A 27,736-nucleotide genomic window follows, 5' to 3' on the forward strand; every position below is an offset into this window, starting at 1 on the left:
TTGCTATCTTCAATATTGCAAAAGTTATGGGCAATGTTAAAGTTTTCGGACCGACAAACGGTCAGACTGACAGACAGTTCAACTGCTATATGCCACCCTACCGGGGGCATAAAAATTTGATCTGATGACCTACTTTTTGTCAAGCATGGCTTAAATTCTCTCGTAAACATTCATTAAGATTGAGTCGTATAAGTAATAAAAAATTCTAAAGTTGTAAATATGGCTTCTAGAGTCGTAAATATGGCTTCTAGAGTCATTAATAGGTTTTTGTGACCAAGTTTCATTAAGATGGAATCATAAATGCTACTTCTATAGTCTTAACAAGATTTGACCTTTTTTGCTTGTTTTTACCCCACATGACCCAAATTTGATGGTGGCCTAGATAGTGTAGTCAAATATTCTGACCAAGGATCATCAAGACTGAGCCAAATCGGTGGCCTCTAGAGATGGCACAAGCCAAAAGTTGATGGTGCAAATCTTATTATGCTGGGCAAAGACTGACAACTTTATATTCATTCATATTGTGCATTGGCTCCATGACCAAAATGTACAGCATTGGTTAATATAACAATAAGTTATGAGAAAAATAACTTATCTTAACGGGCATAAACTTTGCTATGAAAACTAAATTCTGCAGAACCTGGTTAATACTTTGTGTGCTGTTTAAAACTTTCTGTGCTGATTAATACATTGTGTGCTGATTAATACTTTGTGTGCTGATTAACACTGTGTGTGCTAATTATCATTTTATGTGCTGAATAAGACTTTGTGTGCTGATCAATACAATATGTGCTGATTTACACTTTTTGTACTGAATAATAATTGAGTGTGCTGATTACTACTTTTGTTTGCTGATTACTACTTTTGTGTGCTGATTACTACTTTTGTGTGCTGATTACTACTTTTGTGTGCTGATTACTACTTTTGTTTGCTGATTACTACTTTTGTGTGCTGATTACTACTTTTGTGTGCTGATTACTACTTTTGTGTGCTGATTACTACTTTTGTGTGCTGATTACTACTTTTGTGTGCTGATTACTACTTTTGTGTGCTGATTACTACTTTTGTTTGCTGATTACTACTTTTGTGTGCTGATTAATACTTCTGTGTGCACATTAATACATGTGTGTTCCAAAAAATACTTTGTGTCCTGATTAATACTTTTGTGTGTTGATTAATACTTGTGTGTGCCAATTAAAACTTTGTGTACTGATTAATACTTTGTGTGCTGACTAATACTATGTGTGCTGATTAATATATTGTGTGCCAATTAATATTTATTGTGCTGATTAATACTTTTTTTTGCCCCAAATTACAGCCTTTTACAGGCTGTTTACCAATTGCAAAGAGTAACATTTTCCCCAAGAATCTGACCAAAATTTTTCCTAAAAAGATGCCAAACTTTTCCAATAAACTCAATAATTGTTTTTTGAGTTTATTATACAGCCATATAAGTCTGTAGCACTTTGTAAAATAGATATAGAAATACCGTTAAGAAATGCAAGAATAAACAATGTAATACTGTTATTTATAATCAAATTAAAATTGTTTCATTTTCCCAATTTCATATTTTATCATGCATGTTTTCACATTTTAAAGGGCACAGGCTGTAAAATATAAAGCAAAAATGAATCACTGTGATTATGTGCTGCAGACACATATATGGGTTACCTTGGTTAGATCCTTATAGAGCTCAGGGTACATGAGAGCCGTCTCTGGACTCACATCCTTGTCCAGCACTAGTGAGAACACAGGCCATGTGGTGTACACAGTGGAGTACCTGCATGGTACAGGTAAACATCTACATTACAGTGAACACAGACCATGTGGTGTACACAGTGGAGTACCTCATGCATAGTACAGGTAAACATCTTCATAACAGAGAACACAGGCCATGTATTGTACACAGTGGAGTTTCTGCATAGTTCAGGTAAACATCTACATTACAGAGAACACAGGCCATGTGGTGTACACAGTGGAGTACCTGCTTGGTACAAGTAGACGTCTTCATTACAGTGAACACAGGCCATGTGATGTAGACAGTGGAGTACCTGCATAGTACAGGTAAACATCTACATTACAGAGAACACAGGCCACATGGTGTACACAGTGGAGTATCTGCATAGTTCAGGTAAACATCTACATTACGAAGAAATCAGGCCATGTGGTGTACAAAGTGGAGTACCTGCATAGTACAGGTAAACATCTACATTACAGTGAACACAGACCATGTGGAATACACAGTGGAGTACCTGCATAGTTCAGGTAAACATCTACATTACAGTGAAAAGAGACCATGTGGTGTACACAGTGGAGTACCTACATAGTACAGGTAAACATCTACATTACAGTGAACACAGACCATGTGGAATACACAGTGGAGTACCTGCATAGTTCAGTTAAACATCTACATTACAGTAAAAAGAGACCATGTGGTGTACACAGTGGAGTACCTACATAGTTCAGGTAAACATCTACATTACAGTGAAAAGAGACCATGTGGTGTACACAGTGGAGTACCTACATAGTTCAGGTAAACATCTACATTACAGTAAAAAGAGACCATGTGGTGTACACAGTGGAGTACCTACATAGTTCAGATAAACATCTACATTACTGTGAGTACAGGCTATGTGGTTTACACAGTGGAGTACCTGCATAGTACAGGTAAACATCTACATTACTGTGAGCACAGGCTATGTGGTTTACACAGTGGAGTACCTGCATATTACAGGTAAACATCTACATTACACAGAGAACACAGGCCACGTGGTTTACACAGTGGAGTACCTGAATAGTACAGGTAAACATCTACATTACAGTGACCACAGGTCATGTAGTGTACACAGTGGAGTACCTGCATATTACAGGTAAACATATACATTACAGTGAACACAAGCCATGTGGTGTACACAGTGGAGTACTTGCATAGTACAGGTAAACATATACATAACAGAGAACACGGGCCATGTGGTGTACATGGTCGAGTACCTGCATGGACAGGTAAACATCCACATTACAGAGAACACAGGCCACGTGGTGTACACAGTGGAGTACCTTCATAGTACAGGTAAACATCTACATTACAGTGAACACAGACCATGTGGAATACACAGTGGAGTACCTGCATGGTACAGGTAAACATCCACATTAAAGAGAACACAGGCCACGTGGTGTACACAGTGGAGTACCTGCATAGTACAGGTAAACATCTACATTACAGTGAACACAGGCCTCGTGGTGTACACAGTGGAGTACCTCATGCATAGTACAGGTAAACATCTACACGACAGTGAACACAGGCTATGTGGTGTACACAGTGGAGTACCTGAATAGTACAGGTAAACATCTACATTACAGTGAACACAGGCCATGTGGTGTACACAGAGGAGTACCTGCATAGTACAGGAAAACACCTGTATTACAGTGAACACAGGCTATGTCATGTATACGCTGGAGTACCTACATAGTACAGGTAAACATCTTCATTAAAGTGAACACTGTATGTCATGTATACAGTGAAGTACCTACATAGTACAGGTACACATTAACATTACAGTGAACATTACAGTGAACACAGGCCATGTCATGTTAACAGTGGAATACCTACATTTTACAGTTAAACATCTTAATTACACAGAAAACAAAGACTATGTCATGTATATAGTAGAGTACCTACATAGTACTATTACAGTGAACAGTGTAACAAATATACAAAAAATATAATTGAGCTGCAACAAGAAAAGGAAACAAGACCTGTCAGAGGACAGCGCGCTCGACTATTCGAGTGCTTGACAGTATAACATAAGCCATCATGGGAAATTGTTCATATTCAATAATTTATTAGACGATCTTTCAAAAATAAAAAAAGGAAAACAATTTATTTATTTGGGGGGGGGGGGTATAATGTGGGGTGTGGTAATTTAATAGATGATGTTTAAACAAAAATATTTTTGTTGGGGGGGTGGGGGGGTGGGGGGTAGGGGGGTGAGAGGGGAGTATAATGTGGGCTGTGGTAATTTATTAGATGATGGTTAAAAAAAAATTGGGGGGGGGCTTGGGGGGGGGGGGGGGAAGAGATTCTAGGTAGGGGCGTGGGGTATTGTTTGGGTGGAATCCATTGTGGTATTCAGGTAAGTGTTGTTTTGTCAAAGTAATAATACAATGTGATCATATATAAAGAAGTTATGGCAATTTAAGCAAAATGTTCAATTATCTAAGTGTAAAGTGGGGCCATAATTATGTTAAAATGCTTGATACAGTGGTCTGCTCTTGTTTATAGGTTGGGGTCATGTTGGTTAACAAGTATGCAACATATAAAATCAATATGTCAAAGGAAATAGGAAATATTTGGGGTAGTACGCAAACTTTAACATAGATTTATCAATAATATGCATATTCTAAGTATAAAAGGGGCAATCTGCTTGATAGAGTTGTCTGCTCTTGTTTATAGGTTGGAATGATGTTGGTAAACAAGTATGCAAAATATTAAAACATCATCATGTCAAGGGACAATGAAAATAATTGGGGTAGTACGAAAACTTTAACATTTGCATGCTAACGGCACGGCACGGAACGGAATGCCGACGCCAGGGTGAGTAGGAAAGCTCCACTATATATATTTCATATATAATAGTCAAGCTAAAAAACAACAGAATATTAAATTAACTTATTATTGGAATATGTTTGATGACATAAGAGCCATGGTCTAGGTAATCTTGGCTTATTGCAAGTGTGCATAGAGTTGACCAAGATTAGACGGTGCAATCTTCACAGGCTGATCTGGGACTACATAGTCAAATTTGTATTTTATTTTTTGCTTACATTTAGTCTCTTTATAGCAAAACTTAACTTTTGCAAGAAAGTGTAGTCCCTGATAAGCCTGTGTGGACTGCAAAGGGAGGACATTTTATGCACATGCCATTAGCCCAGGATTGCCACAATGCAGCTCATACGAGTAGATATTGTGTCGCTCTTACCCAACCATGAGGAACCCTGGGAAGAGAGTGATGGAGGCGAAGTAGAACACGGAACAGAACACTGCCTGCATGGTGGAGATGATGAGACCCCGATGGATGACGAACTGACCCAGGGCCGCCGACCGCTTGTAGCTAACAACATAAGAAACACTGCCCTTGCACATGTCACATGACTGCATTGTAAATGTTTGAGCCTAGCTCTGGAAAAAAGTGCTAAATGCAATTAAGGCCAAAAGTGTTGTCCCTGATTAGCCTGTGCAAACTGCACATGCTAATATGAGGCAACACTTTAAGCATATGCATTAAGCTACAGTTTCTCAGAAGGAGGATTATTTAAATGTAACAACATCAGATTCATTGCAAATAAAGTACTGCAAGGTACATACATGCAAAACATTAAATATCCTGGCCAAAACAAGTACTTGCTGTCTTAAGAAAACATCATGCCAATGCACCAAGAGAAGGGATAGAACCCCAAATTACCTGATTGCTAAAAGGAAACCATATCCACTAAACCACATTGACATTTAGTTAAGAGTCACATTGACTCCCACTGACCTGTCTCGCCCATGGACCATAAGCAGCCTACCGATGTAGCTGAACTGATTTATGGAGAAGTCGGCTGCCATGGAAGCCTGCTTGCCTTCCTGCAAACACAGCACACAGTAAGTGTTTAAGTACTCTACAGGCACGAACAATAACACATCAAAAGCATAATGACAGAATATACCACATAGACAGTACTGTACAAATGTGAAACAAATGCTTTAGGACTTAACCGTCCCGTTTTGCATTTCTATGGGATATATTTGTACAGTCCAGTACTTGTGGTCACTTCTGTACAAATACAGTATCACGCCTGCCATATGTCAATTTGTACTAGTATGACAAAACAACATTTTAAACATTGGAAAAAGCAAAATGCTGCAACGTTCTTCATGAAGTAGTGATGTCAATGTTGTTGTTTTTATACCATACCCTTGAGATGACTGCAAGTTGTTGTACAAATGTTATCTCATTACGGACGCTAGCATACATATTATCCCATTTTCAGCGCGACATTGACGGTATAACACGTTGTGGAATATACTTGCTTGTATTCAACACTGTGGAATATACCTGTCGCGTGCACGGACTACTTTTTAAATGACGTCATGCGATATGCGCTAAAATTAGGTCGATATTGTTTGGTTCATTGATCGAATTTTAAGGTCACCCATTAGAAGAAAATGTGCATATGTTGCAAAAAATATATATATGTCATATTCAACAAAAGAACTGTTGAAATAAAATATAAAATTACACGATTTTTGTTTTGTTATTTTTTTATTTATATTTACTTTACCACTAAATGATTTTTCATAAGAAACAAAGTCGACAAAACTTAAGGCTTACTAGTAAGCTTCAAAATTATACGACCTTCAACCTTTAAATCTAGTCATATGACATCATTTTTCGCCATCCGTATGATGAATCAGCTGATTGATGGCGTCATAAAATGACATACTTATTGCGTCATTTTCCCCATTTTTTGACGATTTATTATAAACGCGACTTATTTCACATGTTTTCTACATGTACTGTATGTCGACATATCTGAATTGTCAATTGATCACATTTTCCTTATTTCGTGTAATGTGCATTGTTTATAACCAAAGCATATACTTTTGACATTTACCTTAAATATTAAGAATGTACAACAAGCCATACACATATCGCACAGTTCATGAATAATCTGCTATGTTTGCTTTCCTATTTAATTCACGTTAGGCATAGAGCTGTGTAAAGTATAAGGTGGTAAAAATAGCACCACACTGGAATTGGGAACGTCCCATTTTGTACACGGGTATTCTCTACTCATTTATCTTTTGTGTACTGGAATGTTTTCCATTCTTTGTGTATTTTTATATTAAATTATTTTTTCGTACAATAAGGGCATTTACCATAGATAAATAAAACATTGTGCAAGTTTAAACATAATTATGTTTGTATGCAGAAATCTGCAAATGCAACCGAGTTTACCAACGGCTATTATTAGATAAACTGCTCCGGTTCATTTGCATAACAGTAATGTAGAGTACATGACGTAGCGTGTGACGAAGAAGAAAGTTAATCGCGTTCATTTGAATAAAGTGTTAGAATGGCATAAGGGTCTTTATTTAACTATGCTAAAATAATTATTAAAGACCCTAGATGCAAAATCGTCAATTATTGAGTTAAATGGATTATTATATGGATTTTAAAGGATAATTAAAGGTAAGATACTAGTTCTTACGTGTTTTGATTTTTGAAATTGTACTTTTGTCGTTCCCTGTTCTCGGGGAAATGATTTTAACATGGGCGCCATTGATGCATCGGATCACACACGGCATACCCATAACATTATATAAAAACACGTCCTTAAATTCGTCGTCCGAAGTCGGAAAACGTATTGCCCTGTATATTTTGTCAAATAAAGTGTCAGTCGCTGCAATTGTCTGTTTACTCGTCAAAATTATCAAGGTCTTCGATAGCTAAAGAAACTTCAGCGTACAGTTTATTTAGTATTGACAGACCTGTACAAAGTCGCGCCAGTCAAAAATCATTAAAAGCGACATTTAAAGTTATGGTAGCCAGAACTAGGTCGTCGATGGTGTACATGTATGTTGACATCAACAGCATTTTGTCAGGATCATTCGCCGCCATATTGGATTTTGATCATTTTCTTTCGAAAATAAAATGAATTATAGTAAAGTAAAATCTTCTTTTCGCGGTCGTAAAGTGTTAAAATTCGCATACTGCGTAAAATTGAATGTAGGCATATGGTGATATTTTTACTTGTTTCACAGTTTGTTTGTGAATTTTTAAAGACTATTTTGCGTACCAGAACAAATACATGTATATCACTACGCATGGTTACATTTGTTAGATTTTAAGCGCTTTTATGACTGAATTAAAATTATTGTTAAGGTTATTAGATCGATTTATGTTAAATGTCACGTTGAAAAAATCAAATGGGATAAATAGAATACTAGGATTAGCGTTGAATACAGAGAAGCTTATGTTGCTCGGCTCGAACACCGAAAGCGCTCACCAAGGCTCGCTCTTCCGGCGTTCTAAGCCTCGCAACATAAACTTCTCTGTATTCAACGCTAACCTAGTATTCTCTATGAATCTCATTCTGGGAAAACTGGGCTAAATGCATGTGCGTAAAGTGTCCTCCCAGATGTGCAGTCCACACAGGCTTATCAGAGATGACACTTTCCGCCTCAACTGGATTTTTGTTTTAAAATGACTTCCTTCAAACAGAAAGTCAATAAAAACTGAAAAAGGTTGTCAATGATAAGCCTAGGTGGACTGCTGATGCTAATCTGGGATGACATCTTACACAAATGAATTAAGCCCACATTTCCCTAAATGTGGCTTACACAAATGACAATGGCAATTGGTTTATTTGTAGTGAAACGCTTCCGGCCCGAAACACAAACATATATGCAGTAATCATAAGCAGTGACTTTGTATACAATATAAACAACACGCCTACTGAATGTAATAAGTCATGTAACTGACATTTTTATACATTTTTACTTTTTTCCATTTTTGTGTTTATTAAGGTGACATACATCAACTGTTAAAATATTAAGTCAACCTTTTTGGTAAAAATAATGTTTTTTTCGAATTTTCGAAATTGACATAACAAACGCATGTCATTCTCTGAATGTAAAAAGTAGCGTAACTGACATTTTGTTAAATTTTCAGGAGAAGCAAAAAGATGTTTAATTAAAATAATAAACATTTTTCCGTATTCAAATTTTCTGATTAGTATTATAATAACACTTGAAAAACGAAACAAAACTCCAAATTGATATGTCTTTTTTAATACAATCAAAATTTAAAAAAGGAGCAGTTATCATAATTTCAACACTGAAATACTTTGAGCGCAAAAAATAACGTAAGTGCTCTTACTGTATTTTGGAAAATGTCTGAAAATATGCTTTCCTGAACAATTCACAAAATGTCAGTTACCCTAGTTTAACATTCAGTAGACGAACAGTAATAGTGAGATGTTTTAGGTAAAATAAAAGAAAAATACTTATAGATATACAGTCAAACAATTGGGCGTTAGTTAAATGTATTTGAACAAATATCAGAGGCGGATGTTATCAAATGATTTAGTAGAACATTTACAAATGGAACAGTATTGCACAAAATATAAAAGCTGTTGAATTGTTACTTCTTGCGTGTCTCATACCTTTCCCACTATGCCAATGCCTGCATGTGCCGCCTGGATCATGCTGACATCATTGCCTCCATCCCCTGACAAACACAAGCAAATAGTGCATTAGAACACTAGGATAGGAGGACATGTATTGAGCCTTTTTTCTGGAAAAACTGGGCTAAATGCATGTGCGTGAAGTGTCGTTCAAGATTAGCCTGTGCAGTCCGTACTTTCTGCCTTAACTGGTATTTGGTTAAAAGAGACTTTAGTTTAACACACATTTTGATGAAAGAGGAATGTGTGATTCCTGATAAGACTGTGCAGACTGCTTATCTGGGATAAAACTTTACACACATGAAGGTAAGCCCAGTTAGACTGCTTATCTGGGATAAAACTTTACACACATGAAGGTAAGCCCAGTTAGACTGCTTATCTGGGATAAAACTTTACACACATGAAGGTAAGCCCAGTGAGACTGCTTATCTGGGATAAAACTTTACACACATGAAGGTAAGCCCAGTTAGACTGCTTATCTGGGATAAAACTGTACACACATGAAGGTAAGCCCAGTTAGACTGCTTATCTGGGATAAAACTTGACACACATGAAGGTAAGCCCAGTGAGACTGCTTATCTGGGATAAAACTTTACACACATGAAGGTAAGCCCAGTTAGACTGCTTATCTGGGATAAAACTTGACACACATGAAGGTAAGCCCAGTGAGACTGCTTATCTGGGATAAAACTTTACACACATGAAGGTAAGCCCAGTTAGACTGCTTATCTGGGATAAAACTTTACACACATGAAGGTAAGCCCAGTTAGACTGCTTATCTGGGATAAAACTTGACACACATGAAGGTAAGCCCAGTTAGACTGCTTATCTGGGATAAAACTTGACACACATGAAGGTAAGCCCAGTTAGACTGCTTATCTGGGATAAAACTTTACACACATGAAGGTAAGCCCAGTTAGACTGCTTATCTGGGATAAAACTTTACACACATGAAGGTAAGCCCAGTTAGACTGCTTATCTGGGATAAAACTTTACACACATGAAGGTAAGCCCAGTTAGACTGCTTATCTGGGATAAAACTTTACACACATAAAGGTAAGCCCAGTTTTCCCAGAACTCAACTCTATTTAACAACACTCAAACACAATTTACTAGGAATTACTGCATATTAAAGTGGTTAATTTATACATTTCAAAAACATTTTTTTGTGTGCAAGCATGTCCTTGCCCACAATTATCTGCAACACATTAGCAATGTACCTGTTTTACCAAAAAGAGGTCCATGATTGGCTAAAACACTCACCTGAGTTAAAGGTACACCAATTGTCTTAGGGTTGACCTGGTGACCATATTTTGACCCAACTTATCATAAGCATTCTGGTCATTTTTCATTAATATCGCAGTGTTTTTTTTTCATTCAAAATCGGGTCTGGTAACCGGACCCATTCCTAATGGAAAAAAGTATATATTTTTCCCAAATGGGAGCTCAAAATTCCCAATGGAAAAAGGTTTCCAAAAAAAAATTTTTATTTTTTATTTTTAGATTTCAATATTTTGTATATCTCCCATCCATAATATTAGATCAACTTTAGTACATGTAAATATAATACTGGACACACTTGTATCGTCAATTTTGAAGCAGTTGTTAGCAAAACAACAACAACACTAATTTCCCAATTTTAGTCAAAACACTGCGAATTTTCCCAATCCAAAGAGACCATTCCCAAAATGGTGAAAAAAAACACTGTATCAAGTAATATATGTGGCTTCTTGATCAGTAATATGGGTTTTTCTAAGATTTTACCTCGTGACCTTGTTTTTTTGACCCTAGTGACCCAGATTCGAAATCGGCCTAATATTCAGACCTAGTTTTATTGAGTAATAAATTGGCTTTTAAAGTAGTAACAAGGTTATTCTAAGATTTATTCTGGTAACTTAGTTTTTTTATACTCCCATTACCCAGTTTTTAACTGGGCGGAGATGTTTTTATAAAAAAATTAAGAAAAAAATGTGGCCTCTAGACAGATAACAAAGGTTTTCTAAGATTGAACCAGATAACCTGGTCTTGGGACGCACATGACCTAGGTTTAAATTGGACAAACATTCTGACCATGATTCATCAAAATTGAGTCATACATGTGGCATATAGATTGGTAACAATGTTTTTCTAGGGTTTAAAATGAGACCATGTTTTAGACGCACATGAAGTTTAAAATTTCTTACGATATTTTAAAGACAAATATTTTTACCTAGTTTTATTAATATTGATTAATAAATGTGTCCTAAAGTCTAGGAACAAGGTTTTTCTAAGATTTTATCTGGTGATGTAGGTTTTTGATGCACACTGTCAGAATAAAGAACAGTGATGCAGAGTATTGCCTTTCATGCTAGAGTTGACAAAAAAATTATACTTATATTAATATTAAATTTTGTGTAGTTTTGCATCTATAAGACTTTTGAGTAAATTCTTTTAAGAAAAAAACCCAGAAAAAGACGCGTTTCCTTAAAAAACACACAACTTATGTTGGACAAATGAGATGATCAGATTTAATTTAAAGCATGCCCTCTGAATTTAAACCAATGTAATGCAAAAAACATTACTGGTAGCAAAGAAGACACTCACCGATTGCACATGTCCGTTTGCCTGTGTGTACCTTCAACAGATTGACAATGTCGGCCTTCTGAGTAGGGGAGCAGCGACACACGACCACACAGGGGCACTGACAGGCCAGCTCCACAAATTCATGTTCATAGTACTCCAAACAGACCTGGAATATGGATAGTATTTATAACAGAACTGAAACATCAATCCAATAATTGAATAGATATTTCTCCAATTACACATGGCTGGAACACAGTCCACAAATACAACTGTAATATGGAAAGTGCTTTCAAAAGACCTTAACACTGATAGTTGCCATCCCAAGCAGTCACTTTGAGAATAAATATCATTCACGCAGAAATTTGAGAATAAATATCTTTTACCCAGAATGTAAATGAGCCCTGTTCTAAGAAAACTGGGCTCAATGCATGTGCTTAAAGTTTTGGTCCCATATTAGTCTTTGCAGCCCACACAGGCTTATCAGGGACAACACTTTTCACTTGCTTGTGTTTTTTGTTGTTGAAAAGAAGTCCCTTCTTAGCAAATATCAAGTTTAGCAGTTAGTTTTCGTCCAAACAGGCTAATCAGGAGCTACAATGTATGCACACGCATTAGGCACAGATTTCTTACAACAAGGTTTAAATGTGCCCATATTGCCATTGAGCGGCCCTCACCTGCAGACTGTCCCCTGTAATGACAAGGGCGTTGTCCTGCTTACGTCGCAGGTTGTTCAGCTCCAGGTGGGCCTCCGTGCGACCTGTGACCTTCTTGAACGTGTAGATGTCCTGGCTGCGTGAGACCAGCTTGGAACTTTTCGCTATACAGGTTGCCGTCTCCAGCTTGTCTCCCGTCAGCATCCAGATCTGGCAAAAACCATAAGTGTTTTTTCACCATTTTGGGCCTTGCCCTGGACGAATGTCCCTTTGGTTTGCAAAAAATTGCATCGTTTTTATTAATATTGGCAAGTAAGTGTTGCTGTGTTTTTTTGCTTGTATATACTTTAAATTGAAAATAAAAGTGTTTTTAATATTAAATTTACTTAGGTTCAACTTTTAAAGCTGGATGGGACATAAAGTAAATGTTGAGATTTTTTAATTTTTTTTATTTTTAATTTTTTGAGACCTTAAATAGGGTTCCGTTTGGAAAAATACATACTTTTTTCATTTGGGAATGGGGCTGCATTGCATGCAAGGTCAACATGGTAACAGCGATTTTAAATACTATTTTGCTATGCAAGTCTGTTTTAATAATGTTACCTCTGCAACAGGCTAACAACCACTGTAAGTGAATCATGCAACATAAATTGTGTTACATAAGGTCAACATGGTTTCAGCGATTTCAAATTTCATTCCTCTATGTAAGTCTGTATTAATTATGTTACCCCTGCAGAGTGGCCAGTTTTGACCCGAGGTGCATGATTTGATTTTTTCTACAGATGACCACAATTTGATGTTATATACCATAAATCAAACCTCTTGGCCTTGCAGAGTGGGGATACATGCTATGTTTCTTGTCCTTGCAGTTTCAGAGAATATATTTTTTAAGTGTTACTTCTAAAAATCTATTTGTGTAGCTCAAATGATCCTCATATTCAACTGACTGATAAGATTTAAATGCTTTGAAGGAGTTAACCTAGGATCTTTCATGTGAAATTCTTGAAAAGCCACCAGGCCATTCAGGTGATGTCACTTGAAGAAAATTGTTGACACAGGAAAGACACACAAAATAGCTTACCATCAGAAATTAATGTTTAAACAAGCTAGCTATACATTTAAACCATCCTACTTACTTTGATTTAAAGAAGATATATATTTAGTTGGATTCTTCACTGATTTCCTTTGAATTTCAGTGATATCACTGCAGTCAGTTACTCTACTGAAACTTTTCCAATGCCCATACCATGCCAGTAACTGACCAATATCCTACTTGAATCAGGTAGGGGTAGAATGACAGTTAAAAAGAATATCATATATAATCCCCACACAAGTCATATGGCGAGAAATTGCAGTCGGATTTGCAGTCCAGCATTTGACCAACTGAGCTGGCAAGTTCTAGTCACCTTGATTCCAGCATTGCGCAGCATTTCTAGCATGGGACTTACCTTGATTCCAGCATTGCACAGCATCTCCAGCATTGGTCTCACCTTGATTCCAGCATTGCCCAGCATCTCAAACATGGATCTTACCTTGATTCCAGAATTGGGCAGCATTTTCATTAAGGGCCTCACCTTAATTCCAGCATTGCGCAGCATCTCTAGCATGAGTCTCACCTTGATTCCAGCATAATGCAGCATTTCCAGTAAGGGCCTCACCTTAATTCCAGCATTGCGCAGCATCTCTAGCATGAGTCTCACCTTAATTCCAGCATAATGCAGCATTTCCAGTAAGGGCCTCACCTTAATTCCAGCATTGCGCAGCATCTCTAGCATGAGTCTCACCTTGATTCCAGCATAATGCAGCATTTCCAGTATGGGCCTCACCTTAATTCCAGCATTGCGCAGCATCTCCAGCATGAGTCTCACCTTGATTCCAGCACTACGCAGCATTCCCAGTATGGGCCACACCTTAATTTCAGCATTGCGTAGCATCTCCAGCCTGAGTCTCACCTTGATTCAAGCACTGCGCAGCATCTCCAGATGGGTCTCATCTTGATTCCAGAATTGCGCTGCATCTCCAGCATGGGTCTCACCTTAATTCCAGCATTGCGCAGCATCTCCAGCATGGGTCTCACCTTAATTGACCAGTCGCCAAATTATCGATCGCTCCGCCCACATAGTCACGTGGTCTAGTGATTAGAAAACTCCGACAAGCAGATCGCAATTATAGGGGATTACGTGAGGGAAATTCTATATTTGTAATGATGTATTATGCTCTTTTCTATAATGTAAATTATTAAAGCCGCACACTAAACTAAACTGCTTTGTAAAACGTTAATACAATCATAAAAACTTTAGAGAGAAATGGCGTTATCAAATTAAATGAGTTAACTGCAGACTGACTATCAGAAACGTTTCTTATACATATTATATAGGGAGTTGATGAAAAATCCGTTGTAAAAATGAGCATTTATTTCATATTGATTTTGAACTTGTATTCAACCGTCTGACAGTAAACCCGGTGGCTATTCATAAATAATTTTGAAAATATTTTTATTAAATGGAAATGACATATCCATATCATGATGGGTTTTTTGTTTATTAAAAATGTTTAGATCTTTGTTTTATTGTGTTATTTTTAAAAAGACACCGATTTTTTTTTAGATATAAATTAAATTTTGATTGTAACCATAATTTAATACAGGCCTAATTTCGTGGTTTCATTAACAGATAGTCTAATATGCATTTTATTTCATTTATTTTTAATGCGAACCTGTTACATTTCACTATCAAAAAATGAAGTGTTGGTATTACGGTGCTGTTCACGAACATTCGAATTGAATACATTTAGCATATTATGCATTTGCTTACTTATAACAAGATGGCCCTTATATGTTAATTGCAATTTTCACATTTCTCCCCGTATCAATATATGTTGTATAAGAAATGTTGTTGTTGTATTATAAGCCGTACATTTTACACTTGAAGTCGCTTTAAGCTGGCTAAGCCGCGTTGAAATCACCTTTTTGTTGTTTTTACTTTAGTTAAAACAATATTTAAGTAAACAATTTATAATGATTTCCCTTGTTTATGCTCCACAGAAAATAAATATATAATTGGAAATCATTTTAGTAATTAAAAAGTTTTCTTTTCTTGTGTACAGTACCTTACAATGCCTTAATGTTCCTTCATTCTGAGATCCACGCAACATACTGTTATTTATTAATCATCGACAATTACGCTGAGATTAATAAGCACGTGTGGCAATTATTACGTTGCCCAAACTGCTTAATAATATTGTGCATCAAACGGTATAACACGTCTTATAGAACACACACCTGGTGTGGTTAAACTATTTATTGTGTTTGTTTTCTCATTACTCGTTCATATGTTCAAGAAATAAAGATAAAATAATAACCTTTTATAAAGTATGTATAGCACCTACAATTTTGAATAATGATCGAACAGTAATGATCATGCATTTGATATAAAATCTGTGTAAACTCTTAAAAATTACGTCCATTCCATATGTACAACACGCTTTGTTTGTCGGACAAAATGGCGGCCAGATAAGCGTTGCTGAGGGGTGTGTGAAAAATCGATATCTGATTGGCTGATCAACAAAATGTGGGCGGAGTTGGCGACTGGTCAATTCCAGCATTATGCAGCATTTCCAGCATGGGTCTCACCTTGATTCCAGCATTGCGTAGCATCTCCAGCGTGGGCCTCACATTGTCCTGCAGTCTGTCCTCCACACCCGTCATACACAGCAGCTCCATGTCCCTCTCCAGGCTCTCCACCACTGCCTGCACCTGCAGCACAAATGCACCTGCGTTAGTGCGGAAACACCTGCAGCAGACACACATATGCGTTAGTGTCATTACACCTGCAGAAGAAATACACCAGCAGAAGTGTGGAAACACCTGCAGCACAAATACACCTGCAGTAGTGTGGAAACACCTGCAGCACAAAAACACCAGCAGTAGTTTGGAAACACCTGCAGCACAAATACACCTGCAGTAGTGTGGAAACACCTGAAGCACAAATACACCTGCAGTAGTGTGGAAACACCTGCAGCACAAATACACCTGCAGTAGTGTGGAAACACCTGCAGAAGAAATACACCTTCAGTGTTGTGCAAAAACCTGCATAAGTGTGGAAACACCTGCATTAGTATGGAAACACATGCAGCAGAAATATACCTGCATGAGTGTAGAAACACCTGCAGTATAAATGCACCTGTATTTGTGTGGAAACACCCTGCAGCAGTGTTAAAACACCTGCATCAGGAATACACCTGCATTAGTGTGTAAACACCTGCATCGGAAGAACATCATCTGCACTGGTTAGGAAAACCCTGCAGCAGACAAACAATTACATTAGTGTGGAAACGCCTGCAGTAAAAATGGGCCTGCATTGAAGTGGAAACACCTGCCGCATAAAAACACATGAACAAGTGTGAAAACACCTGCAACAGAAATACACCTGCATTAGTTTGGAAAAACCTGCAGTATAAATGGGCCTGCATTGGTGTGGAAACCCTGCAGCAGAAATACACTTGCATTAGTTTGAAACCTTGCAGTATAAATGGGCCTTTATTGGTGTGAAAACACCTGCAGCAATAAAACACATGTACAAGTGTGAAAACGCCTGTAATAGAAATACACCGGCATTAGTGTGGATAAAAACTGCAGTATAAATGCGCCTGCATTGGTGTGAAATCACATGCAGCAGAAATACACTTGCTTTAGTGATGAAATACCTGAAGCAGAAATACACAAACATTAATGCTGAAACAGCTGCATCAAAAATGCACCTGCATTAGAATGGGGACAACTGCATCCAAAATACACTTACAGCAGAAATACACATGCATTACACTGGCACCACTTGCTGAGGAAAAACACCTGCAAAAAACTGAGACCAACAGAAGCCAAATTAACAGGTACTAGTCTTTACATAGTGTACAAACCTTGAGATTCCTATCCTGGACTGACATCTTAGCCTGGTGGTAGCGGGATTGAAACTCCTGGTAGTGTTCTTCTGTCAGCACTTTGCGCGCCACAACAAGCGTCCGCAGACCTTCCCTGGCTAGGTTACCACACTGCAACATTACAAGATGTGTCATTCAACACATTACACAGTATAAGCCATTCAACAACTATGTAATCGGTTTAAAAGTCTTAATAATATGTTAGGACTGGCACTTAAGGACTTAAGAAGTTTTGATTGTCTGTAGTTGCAGGTTTTTTGTGATTTTTTGATGTTCAGCTTTAAAGAAATGTTCTTTTCAACCAGTTTCATGTACAAATGTTTACAACCAGTCTATGAATACAATTTTACTGGTAACTTAACATTTATCATCTCAGTCTATCTAAGCAATGCCAGCCTTACATAGACGTTTACCATCTCGGTCTACATAACCCTATTGGAACATGGACATTCACCACATCTATCAATGCAGTGTTTGTGGTACCCAGATGGTAAATACCTCCTCCTCTAGCCAGTCGTTGTACTGCACAATGGACTGCATCACCACATCAGCCCCCTTAAGGTAGAACACGATCTCACCTGAGTCATCCTCCTACAGAATACAAAAACTGTAAACAAGTACCGTTACATACAACAAGTCCATGTCAATATGAAGACAATCAACACTTTGTTAAGTCTGCCGAAAATAACTTAATGTTTTTTTAATTCATTTGCAGTTTGCAACTATCAGCAACATCGCAAGGCTGCAGAACCTGAAATTTTCCCCCACCCAAATTCTAAAAATCCCCTTCAATTGGGCTGATTTAAGACAAACCTGAAGAAAGATTTCCATGTGTTTGCTCTCCAATGTAAATGGTAATATTTGCAGTATGGTGTAGACATACCTTAAGAATGATTCCCATGCGCTTACTCTCCGATGTAAAAGGAAATATCTGAATTATGGTGTAGGACAAGGTGGCCCCGTTTGGAGCTCTCAACTGCATAGAGTTTATGTCTCGTTTCACCAGTGTCAGTCCTACACTCTCCGTCCAGGATACCAGAGCCACCTGAAGAGGAATGGTGTTCTCTGAACCATGCTCTGGAAAAACTTGCTTAATGCATGTGCGTTAAGTGTTGTCTCAGATTAGCCTAGCTTTACACACAGGCTAATTAGGAAGGCCACTTTACGCTTTTATGGCATTTTTGGTAAAAAGTTCCTTTCTTAACAAAGAAATCCAGTCTAGGCAAACAGTGTCTTCCCTGATTATCCCCTCGTCCTGGGACACACTTTACGCACATGCATAAATCCCAGTTTTCTCAGAAAGAGGTTGATATCACATTACTGTGAAACCATTTATTTTTGTCAGCACGAAATTTCATCCTTTTATAAAAAATGACTATTTCGTCAGCACTTAAATTCGTCCATGTCTGGTTTTGAAAAAAAAAGCGTCCAATTTGTTTGTAATGTTTGTAATACATGTAATACGCGGTTGCGAAAAAATCGTGCTGGGGAAAGAGGGGTGACACTTGGTAGTCACTTGCTGGAGGTGGGCCTTGTTTGGCATATGCCAATTAACAAGTCTGTTATTTCAGGTGATAGTAACTGTCCCTTATTATTTTATGTCATTGACACGTTCTTTTTTATGATTAGCAGATAAGTGGGACTGAATAACCATTAACGAGTGTTTTAAACAACGAAGCCAATTGCCAATTAGTCTTTTTCCATTACAATCACGGTCAAACTGATAACAATCTTACCTTTATCGGCGCCAATAAGAGAAGGTGCGAATATTATGGGTTATAATTAGTAGTAAATAGTAGATGCAGTTAAAACCAAACAACTAAAAACACAAATCAATATGTTCTTTATTAATTTGTAATAAAAGCGCAGAATATATTTCAGTCAGGTGTTGATCACACATCGTCATATTTTAATTGCGTTTAATAGTATTGTCTTTAATCCACGCATTTAGCAATATAACTCGTTTTTTTTTTCACTATTTCTTTACTTAAAAAAAATACTAGTGGCTTATAACTTACCTTGCAATCTTTTTTTACTCGCATTTTGCAAGTGTGTAGTGTTAATTTCGAGCCCTGTGTATATGCGTGGATTACGCTGGATTTAAATGCCTCATGCCTACGGTAATTCAGTCTTATTTGTTTCAAATATGGGACATGATTGTTCGTTAGGATCTTGAATTCGTCCATCGATCGAAGGACGAAAAAGACGAAAATTAATGTCTGACGAATAATAATGGTTTCACAGTACATGTACATGAAAACCTACACACCTACGAGAGCTTTGTCACAAATGCTTTGCCATCTATGTTTATGGGAAAAATAAGTCAGAAATATGCTGCTAATTAGGTATTAAAAAAAACATCAACGCTATATTGTGATTCAATTTTCAAAGATTCTTTTGACGCAACTGCAAAATGTATAAATAGTTTGATCCGCAAATTTATATAACATTTAATGCTGACTGACCAGCTGAACCTCTGACCCAGCATCAGATCATGTATCTGGTATTTACTTTGTAAGGGAGGGTCTTCAAAGCTTTCCATGACTGCGTCGTTATGTTGTTGATAATTTTAGTGAATTATGATTTTAAGCAACTTGCAACTTTACAAAACAATGGTCCAAAAAAATCAAACGTTTGAAATTTACAATGCGTTATAAGTTTGCTAAATATCTCCCCTACTTTATCTGGATACATCACCTAACAAGGGCTGTTTGTAAAACATGCATGCCCCCCATAAGGGCTGTCAGTTGTAGTGGCAGCCATTGTGTGAATACGTTTTTTGTCACTGTGACCTTGACCTTTGACCTAGTGACATGAAAATAAATAGGGGTCATCTGCCAGTCATCATCAATGTACCTATGAAGTTTCATGATCCAAGGCGTAAGCATTCTTGAGTTATCATCCTGAAACCATTTTACTGTTTCGAGTCACTGTGACCTTGACCTTTGACCTAGTGACCTGAAAATCAATAGGGGTCATCTGCCAGTCATGATCAATGTACCTATGAAGTTTCATGATCCAAGGCGTAAGCATTCTTAAGTCATCATCCGGAAACCATTTTACTGTTTCGAGTCACAGTGACCTTGACCTTTGACCTAGTGACCTGAAAATCAATAGGGGTCATCTGCCAGTCATGATTAATGTACCTATGAAGTTTCATGATCCTAGGCGTAAGCATTCTTGACTTATCATCCGGAAAACATTTTACTGTTTTAAGTCACTGTGACCTTGACCTTTGAGCTAGTGACTTGAAAATCAATAGGGGTCGTCTGCCAGTCATGATGAATGTACCCATGAAGTTTCATGATCCTAGGCGTTAGCATTCTTGAGTTATCATCCAGAAACCATTTTACTATTTTGAGTCACTGTGCAGCCTACAGCAGCAACCTTGACCACTCCTATTGACTGTATGCAGTACACAGGTTGGACTGTTTTGAACATGATTTCTCACCTCATCTGGACTGGAGGCCTGGTAGACAACCTGTTGCTGGCTCTGCTGGTCTGCCTCAGCCTGTGCGGACATCTCCTCCGTGCGCTCCCCGTCCTCATACACAGGGGTCACGTTGTGGCACAGAGCCAGGGCCTGCACGGCCTCCAGGACACGGGTCACCACAGTGCGCCGCACTGGCGTGGCCTGGCGCGACTGTTGGCTACCAGACAGCTGGCTCTGAGAGAAGGCTGTCTTCAAGTGGGCAATCACCTGCAAATGTATAACCCTTTACCACTTAGAAATGTATTTTGATGCCTTTGTTGTCCCTTAGAAAGTCCCATTTAATTAAAGACCTTTCTTACGAGATTCAAGTTTTAAAGGCTTTATTCCAACCCTTGGATACTGATGAGCAGCAAACATCATAAAACCTGAACAGACTGCGAGTTACTCGCAGACTGTTCTGGTTTTATGCTGTTTGCACATAGCCATTTTCACTTTGCTTCTGAGTGGGAAAGCATTAAAAAGCCTCGTTCTGAGAGATCTGGGCTTAATGCATGTGCACATAATGTGTCCCAGATAAGCCTGTGAAGTCTTCTAATCCAAACAGGCTTATCAGGGTCAACACTTTCTGTCTAAACTGGATTTACAAGCGATGTCTTAATTTAATATATGAAGTCTTGGTAGATAATAAAAAAAGATGTTTCCATGTTGGACGCAAATTGTCACTTGAATTATCAGTACAAAAAAGGCATAATTCTGCCAAATTATTCATGTAGAACTTATTGATATTCAAGTTTTAACTGAATATCTGAAGCAGGTACAGGGACATGTGGTTCTTGCACACAAACCAGTTGTTTCACGTTAGGAAAAGGTGAAAGACAGTGGAATAAAAATTGAGAAAGAAAGAGAAACTAAAGACTATTTGTTCAAGCCTCTTAAGAGCATGATACAAGTTAAAAACAAGAGCTGTCACCAGAGGATGACATATGCCCCCTATAAACGCTTTGATAGAAGTTATGAGCATTTTTTGTAACTTAACGCAGATTTTGATACCTCAATGTGGACCCTAAGTTGAAGGTCAAGGTCACAACGGGTCAATATTTTTGTGCGTATAAAAAGGCCTTGTCCATATGCACATGCATACCAAATATGAAGGTTACATCTGAAGCGACATAGAAGTGATGAGCATTTTTCGAAACCTAAACGCAAAGTGTGACAGACAGACAGACAGACGGACAGACAGTGCTATCACTATATGCCCTCCTTCGGGGGCATAAAAAATGCCAAATATCACAAAGGACCTCAGACACAGGTCACCATGGCGTAGTGCATATTGTGTCTGCCTAGTGACCAACAGTCACAGGTAGGATCCCCACTGAGCGAACTTTTAAGAGCCTCAAAGACACTGAGGACTGGTTCTACACAGGAAACAAGCTTGAGATCATTTCAAGAAGCCTTCAGCTTTGATTATATTGAGCTAAAACAAGAACTGTTTGTAAAACATGCATGCCCCCCATATGGGCTGTCTGTTGTAGTGGAAGCCATTGTGTGAATATGTTTTTTGTCACTGTGACCTTGACCTTTGACCTAGTGACCTGAAAATCAATAGGGGTCATCTGCGAGTCACGATCAATGTACCTATGAAGTGTCATGATCCTTGGCAAAAGCGTTCTTGAGTTATCATCCGAAAATCATTTTACTATTTCGGGTCACCGTGACCTTGACCTTTGACCTTGTGACCTCAAAATCAATAGGGGTCATCTGCGAGTCATGATCAATCTACCTGTGAAGTTTCATGATCCTAGGCATATGCGTTCTTGAGTAATCATCCGAAAACCATTTTACTATTCCGGGTCACCATGACCTTGACCTTTGACCTAGTGACCTCAAAATCAATAGGGGTCATCTGCCAGTCATCATCAATCTACCCATGAAGTTTCATGATCCTAGGCGTATGCGTTCTTGAGTTATAATTCAAAAACCATTTTACTATTTCGGGTCACCGTGACCTTGACCTTTGACCTAGTGACCTCAAAATCAATAGGGGTCATCTGCCAGTCATGATCAATGTACCTATGAAGTTTCATGATCCTAGGACCAAGCGTTCTTGAGTTATCGTCTGACAACAGCCTGGTGGACGGACCGACAGACAGACAGACCGACCGGCAGACCGACATGAGCAAAGCAATATACCCCCTCTTCTTCGAAGGGGGGCATAATAAATAGGTTAGAAACTAAATACAAAAGATTTGGATGCTTACCTCGTCACTGGTCTCAGGGGAGAAGGCAACTGTCCCCAGGTGCAGCTTTTTGAAGACCTGCAAAGATTTGAGCATCGCTTTGGGAAAACAGGTTTAAATACATGTTTGTAAGGCTAATCAAGGGAGACACTTTCAGCCCAAAAATAGTTGAAATTGTCGTCCCTGATTAGCCTTTGCAGTATGCACTTTATGAACATGCATTAAAACCAATTCTCACAGGGCTCATTTATCTTAAATGGGGTTACATAAGAAAAGCTAGAGATGCCAGTATCTTATTGAAGAGGAGAACTTTATCAAATACTTGTGCAGAAGATGAAAATCAAATTTATTTAAATAAAACAAACAAGAGGCCAAAGGCCTTGGAGCACTCACCTAAGACCCAAAGCAACTTTACTGATCCAATATGCTTTTATGATTTTTATGCAATAAATAAGACTTAAACTTAGATCTTTTACCTCATATGACACCGACAGTCTGAGACATTATTTGATATAATATTCTAAGCAAGTCTGAAATTAGGCAAAGAAGATGATTGATAGTTGGTTGTTTGGAAATTATTACATGTACTTAATAAATGTCCGGTTCACATGACATGTTACAGATTGGTTAAAGAATGTGGCCTCATGTTCTTAAGGTAAATATTGACAACAGACGACGAACAACATAACAAAACCATGAACAAAAGCAAGTCACAAAAGCTCACCATTAACATAAGAGCTGAACCCTTTCCCACTAGTGAAAATGGCTACAAGTATATACAACAAGCATACAATCTGTGAGTAATCTGTTCAGGTTGTATGCTGTCTGCTACTCAGAAGTATCTTCTGTTTGGCAATGAAGCCTTAAAAGTTTGAATCTAGTAAAAAAAGGTCTTTCATTTAATTTGATTTTATAAGTGACTACAAAAAGATCAAAGTGCATAACTGAGTAGTAAAGGTTTAAAAGCCCGTGATGTCAGATAGCTCTGTGCCATACAAACCATCTCATTCTGCGTGAGAGTGCCAGTCTTGTCCGTGAGCAGGTAGCTGATCCGCCCCAACTCCTCAGGGATGGTAGTGCTGCGTACCACTGTTCCCTCGATGGCTTTGTCTCGCGTGATCAGCCACGAGTACACGGCCTTACCCATGTCCAGGTTCACACGCAAGCTGTGGAAACAATTGTCTGCATCATAATTATGTCTGTAACTTGACGTCAATCTGTGTGCCAAAAAAGTAATCTCTGATTAGCCTGTGCAGTCTGCACACGTTAACTAGATTTCCCTAAGAAGAGACATCCTTTAAATGGAAAATACCATAAAGGCATTTACGCACATTCATTAAGCCCTTTTTCCCAAAGCACAGCCCAACTATAATAACCAATTTGAATAAAAACATTTATTACCAGGTAAGTCTTAAAGGGATCTTTTCACGCTTTGGTAAATTGACAAAATTGAAAAAAGTTGTTTCAGATTCGCAAATTTTCGTTTTAGTTATGATATTTGTGAGGAAACAGTAATACTGAACATTTACCATGGTCTAATATAGCCATTATATGCATCTTTTGACGATTTTAAAACCTAAAAATTATAAAGCGTTGCAACGCGAAACGATTGAATAATTTGGAGAGTTCTGTTTTTGTCGTTAAATTTTGTGAAACTACGAAGATTGCTTATATAAAGTATAAAATACTTCAAGTATATGTACTCGGCGGAATAGCTCAGTAGGCTAAAGCGTTTTTACTTCAGGACTCTGGCAGGACTCCAGGGGTCACTGGTTCGAAACCTGGTCCGGGCAATGTTCTTTTCCTTTTTTTAATTTTATTCTTGATTTTTTACTGGAGCTTTTACGATCCAATGTTTACATTTATCGATATAAAGCATTTAATGAATAAGTTAAAAAATGCCAAAATCTGTGAAAAGGCCCCTTTAAATAGGCTGAGGTGAAATAATTAGCAATATTGATAAATGGGGAATGGTTTTAAGCCACAAGTATTTGGATGTAAATCAGATCTTCACAAGCACCATTTGTTACACAAAATGTTAACTCTACTTTACCAGTACAGGACGTTGAGACAAGTACTTAATATAAACACTACATGCAATATGAAAATGCTGGGGGCATTAAAAGAATTTAATAAAGACACAGCATTACTGCTACCGATTCTACTGTATGCTTACTGTTTTAATACATAATTAAACAAAATGATTCAATCTGTAAATACCTGGGAGGGATAAATAAATAATATGATAGTATTCCACACACAAAATAAAGGGAACAGAAATCATTATGTTAACACACTGACACAATAGACTTCCCAGGTAAAGTTAAGACTCACCTTATAGGTATGATGTAGGAGAACAGAAGAACAAATCTGAACAGGTATCTGTACCAGGGTCCACCCCAGCCCTAAAAGGGACAGTAAGGCATCAACTGCAAGGGTTTGCAACTAAGTCTGGTTCTGGGAAAACTGGACTTAATTCATGTGCCTAAAGAGTCATCCCACTTTAGCCTGTGCAGTCCACACAGGCTAATAGGGGACGACACTATCCGCCTTTATGGGACTTTTTGTTTAAAGGATGGCTCTTATAAAAGAAAATCCAGTTTAGTTGGAAAGTGTCATCCTTAATTAGCCTGTGTGGTCAGCACAGGCTAATCCAGGATGATACTTTACACATATTCATTAAGCCAAGTTTCCAGAGAATTAGGATCAAATGATTTCACTTTTAAATGTAGCAATTATTAGAGCTAAAATTATGTTTTCAGCCACCTTGCAGAAATAAATTAGATCACAAACATGACTAATAACCTTGAATCACTCTTTCAAGGTCATGGTGGCTATATGAACTTCTACGTTCAAGGGCACATAACGCAGGAATACGCAGTGGACTACTGCATATGAAAATTATATCTTATGTTTATGACATAAGATTTAACCTTTCCCACTTAGAAACATATTTAACGCATTTGTAGTCCCTTAGAAAGTTAATTTAATTAAAGACCTTTCTTACTAGATTCAAGTTTCAAAGGCTTCATTTCCAATCCTTAGATACATATAATCAGCAAACAGCATAAATCCTGAACAGACTGCGAGTTACTTGCACAATGTTCTGGTTTTATGCTGTTTGCACATAGCTATTTTCACTTTGCCTCTGAGAGGTAAAGGGTTAATTCCACCATTTGAGATATTTAGAAGTTCACACCATACACTAATAAAAATAATTCTACAGCAGCCATGCCCCTGACCAAGTTCAAGGGTACATAATTCAGGAATAATGAGATCCCTGTTGGTGAACATTGTGTTGCTCATTTCACTTCATTCTGATAACATATTATAATTTTTATTTCAATTGCTTTAGTAATGTGAAAGTAGTTTGATCCACAAACTCGTTACATCAAATGAGGACAGACGGACCAGCTGACATGGTAAATTACATAGTTGTGTGCGACCTACAAACCTTGAGCACCATCATGACGACAGCCAGGACAACGACAGCAGAGAACAACACCTTGGTGAGTGTATTGATCTCCAGGTCCAACAGTCCCACCTGCAAACGCACACAATCTCATAACATGTGTGTCTGGTCACAATCTCATAACATGTGTGTCTGGTCACAATCTCATAACATGTGTGTCTGGTCACAATCTCATAACATGTTTGTCTGGTCACAATCTCATAACATGTGTGTCTGGTCACAATCTCATAACATGTGTGTCTGGTCACAATCTTATAACATGTGTGTCTGGTCACAATCTCATAACATGTGTGTCTGGTCACAATCTCATAACATGTGTGTCTGGTCACAATCTCATAACATGTGTGTCTGGTCACAATCTCATAACATGTGTGTCTGGTCACAATCTCATAACATGTGTGTCTGGTCACAATCTCATAAAATGTGTGTCTGGTCACAATCTTATAACATGTGTGTCTGGTCACAATGTTATCTAGGAGCACCCTTCTTTAAAAATTGGGCTTAATGTATGTGCGTAAAGTGTCATCATATTAGCCCGCGAAGTCCAAAAAGGCTATTCAGGAATATCATTTTTCGCTTTCATTAAATGTTTAAATCAAAGAATGTCTGTTTTAAGCAACAAAAAAATTTAGAAGGAAAGTATGCACATGCATTTTGCCCAGTTTTCACAGAGAGAGACTCTTAAGTAAAAAGTTTTGGTGCATTTGTAGTTCTTGCATGATTGTATATTTTGGTCTGCTATGGCTAGGTTTGATGTTTTTGCAGATTGTGGCAATTTGTGTTTTTGCAGTTCTTGTGTGTGTGTAGATTGAGGACAGTTTATATGTTGCATGCAGTTCAAGCATGTTGGACATACCTTGCTCTGTGGCTGTGAGGTGTTCATCACACTTCTGCTCTCGCCCCCTGTGTAGACAACCACACCCAGGGCAGTGCCTGAGGCCACAACAGTATTTGCCCACAGTGTGTTCTCAATGCTCAACGGCTCCTCAGCATCTGTCTCCCCCTTCTATTAAATAAAAACAATTCTCACAGTAACATTAAACAATATGGTACATGATTTTTTTTACATAAACTAATTTTATAGGTTAGGAGTGACTGACCAAAAACTCAAGCCTTGATAAATGCAAACCAATTTTAAGTGGTAAAGATCATGCAACATAAGAGTATGTTTAGACAGAACAAAGAGTTAAGATCCATATACTTGGCAAGTCTT

General features: G+C 37.9%; 2 protein-coding genes across 9 annotated transcripts in view; both read right to left on the reverse strand.

The window, feature by feature from the left end:
- LOC127845628 (probable phospholipid-transporting ATPase IIB) overlaps positions 1–27,736 on the reverse strand; it is a 52,431-nt gene that overhangs the window by 14,267 nt on the left and 10,428 nt on the right. For all 8 annotated transcript variants that reach the window (XR_008033289.1, XR_008033290.1, XR_008033295.1 and 5 more), the window contains exons 8-23: positions 27,380–27,529; positions 26,506–26,595; positions 25,386–25,456; positions 24,052–24,217; positions 23,073–23,129; positions 20,833–21,081; positions 18,265–18,426; positions 17,880–17,972; positions 17,361–17,492; positions 16,078–16,200; positions 12,468–12,656; positions 11,815–11,959; positions 9,211–9,275; positions 5,538–5,626; positions 4,980–5,111; positions 1,672–1,780 (exon numbers count right to left, since the gene is read on the reverse strand). Coding sequence is in view for 1 of the 8 variants with exons in the window: in XM_052376637.1 (XP_052232597.1) it covers positions 1,672–1,780; positions 4,980–5,111; positions 5,538–5,626; positions 9,211–9,275; positions 11,815–11,959; positions 12,468–12,656; positions 16,078–16,200; positions 17,361–17,492; positions 17,880–17,972; positions 18,265–18,426; positions 20,833–21,081; positions 23,073–23,129; positions 24,052–24,217; positions 25,386–25,456; positions 26,506–26,595; positions 27,380–27,529 (2,022 nt within the window). In the remaining 7 variants the exon portion in view is untranslated. The remainder of the gene's footprint in view (positions 1–1,671; positions 1,781–4,979; positions 5,112–5,537; positions 5,627–9,210; positions 9,276–11,814; positions 11,960–12,467; positions 12,657–16,077; positions 16,201–17,360; positions 17,493–17,879; positions 17,973–18,264; positions 18,427–20,832; positions 21,082–23,072; positions 23,130–24,051; positions 24,218–25,385; positions 25,457–26,505; positions 26,596–27,379; positions 27,530–27,736) is intronic.
- Positions 12,928–14,346, reverse strand: LOC127845635 (uncharacterized). Its single transcript, XM_052376654.1, has 2 exons — positions 13,895–14,346; positions 12,928–13,852 (listed from the first exon to the last, which is right to left on the reverse strand). The coding sequence occupies exons 1-2, from the start codon at positions 14,336–14,338 to the stop codon at positions 13,781–13,783; spliced, it is 516 nt and encodes a 171-aa protein (XP_052232614.1). The 5' UTR covers positions 14,339–14,346; the 3' UTR covers positions 12,928–13,780.

This window comes from Dreissena polymorpha, chromosome 9 (genome assembly GCF_020536995.1).
Source record: "Dreissena polymorpha isolate Duluth1 chromosome 9, UMN_Dpol_1.0, whole genome shotgun sequence".
Classification (NCBI taxonomy): Eukaryota; Metazoa; Mollusca; class Bivalvia; order Myida; family Dreissenidae; genus Dreissena; species Dreissena polymorpha.

Coding starts and splice junctions, on each gene's coding strand:
- LOC127845635 (XM_052376654.1), bottom strand. CDS start 14,338: ATGCTGCGTAGTGCTGGAATCAAGGTGAGACTCATGCTGGAGATGCTG. Junction 13,853..13,894: donor TGTGCAATGCTGGAATCAAG/GTAAGTCCCATG, acceptor GCTGGAATCAAG/GTGACTAGAACTTGCCAGCT.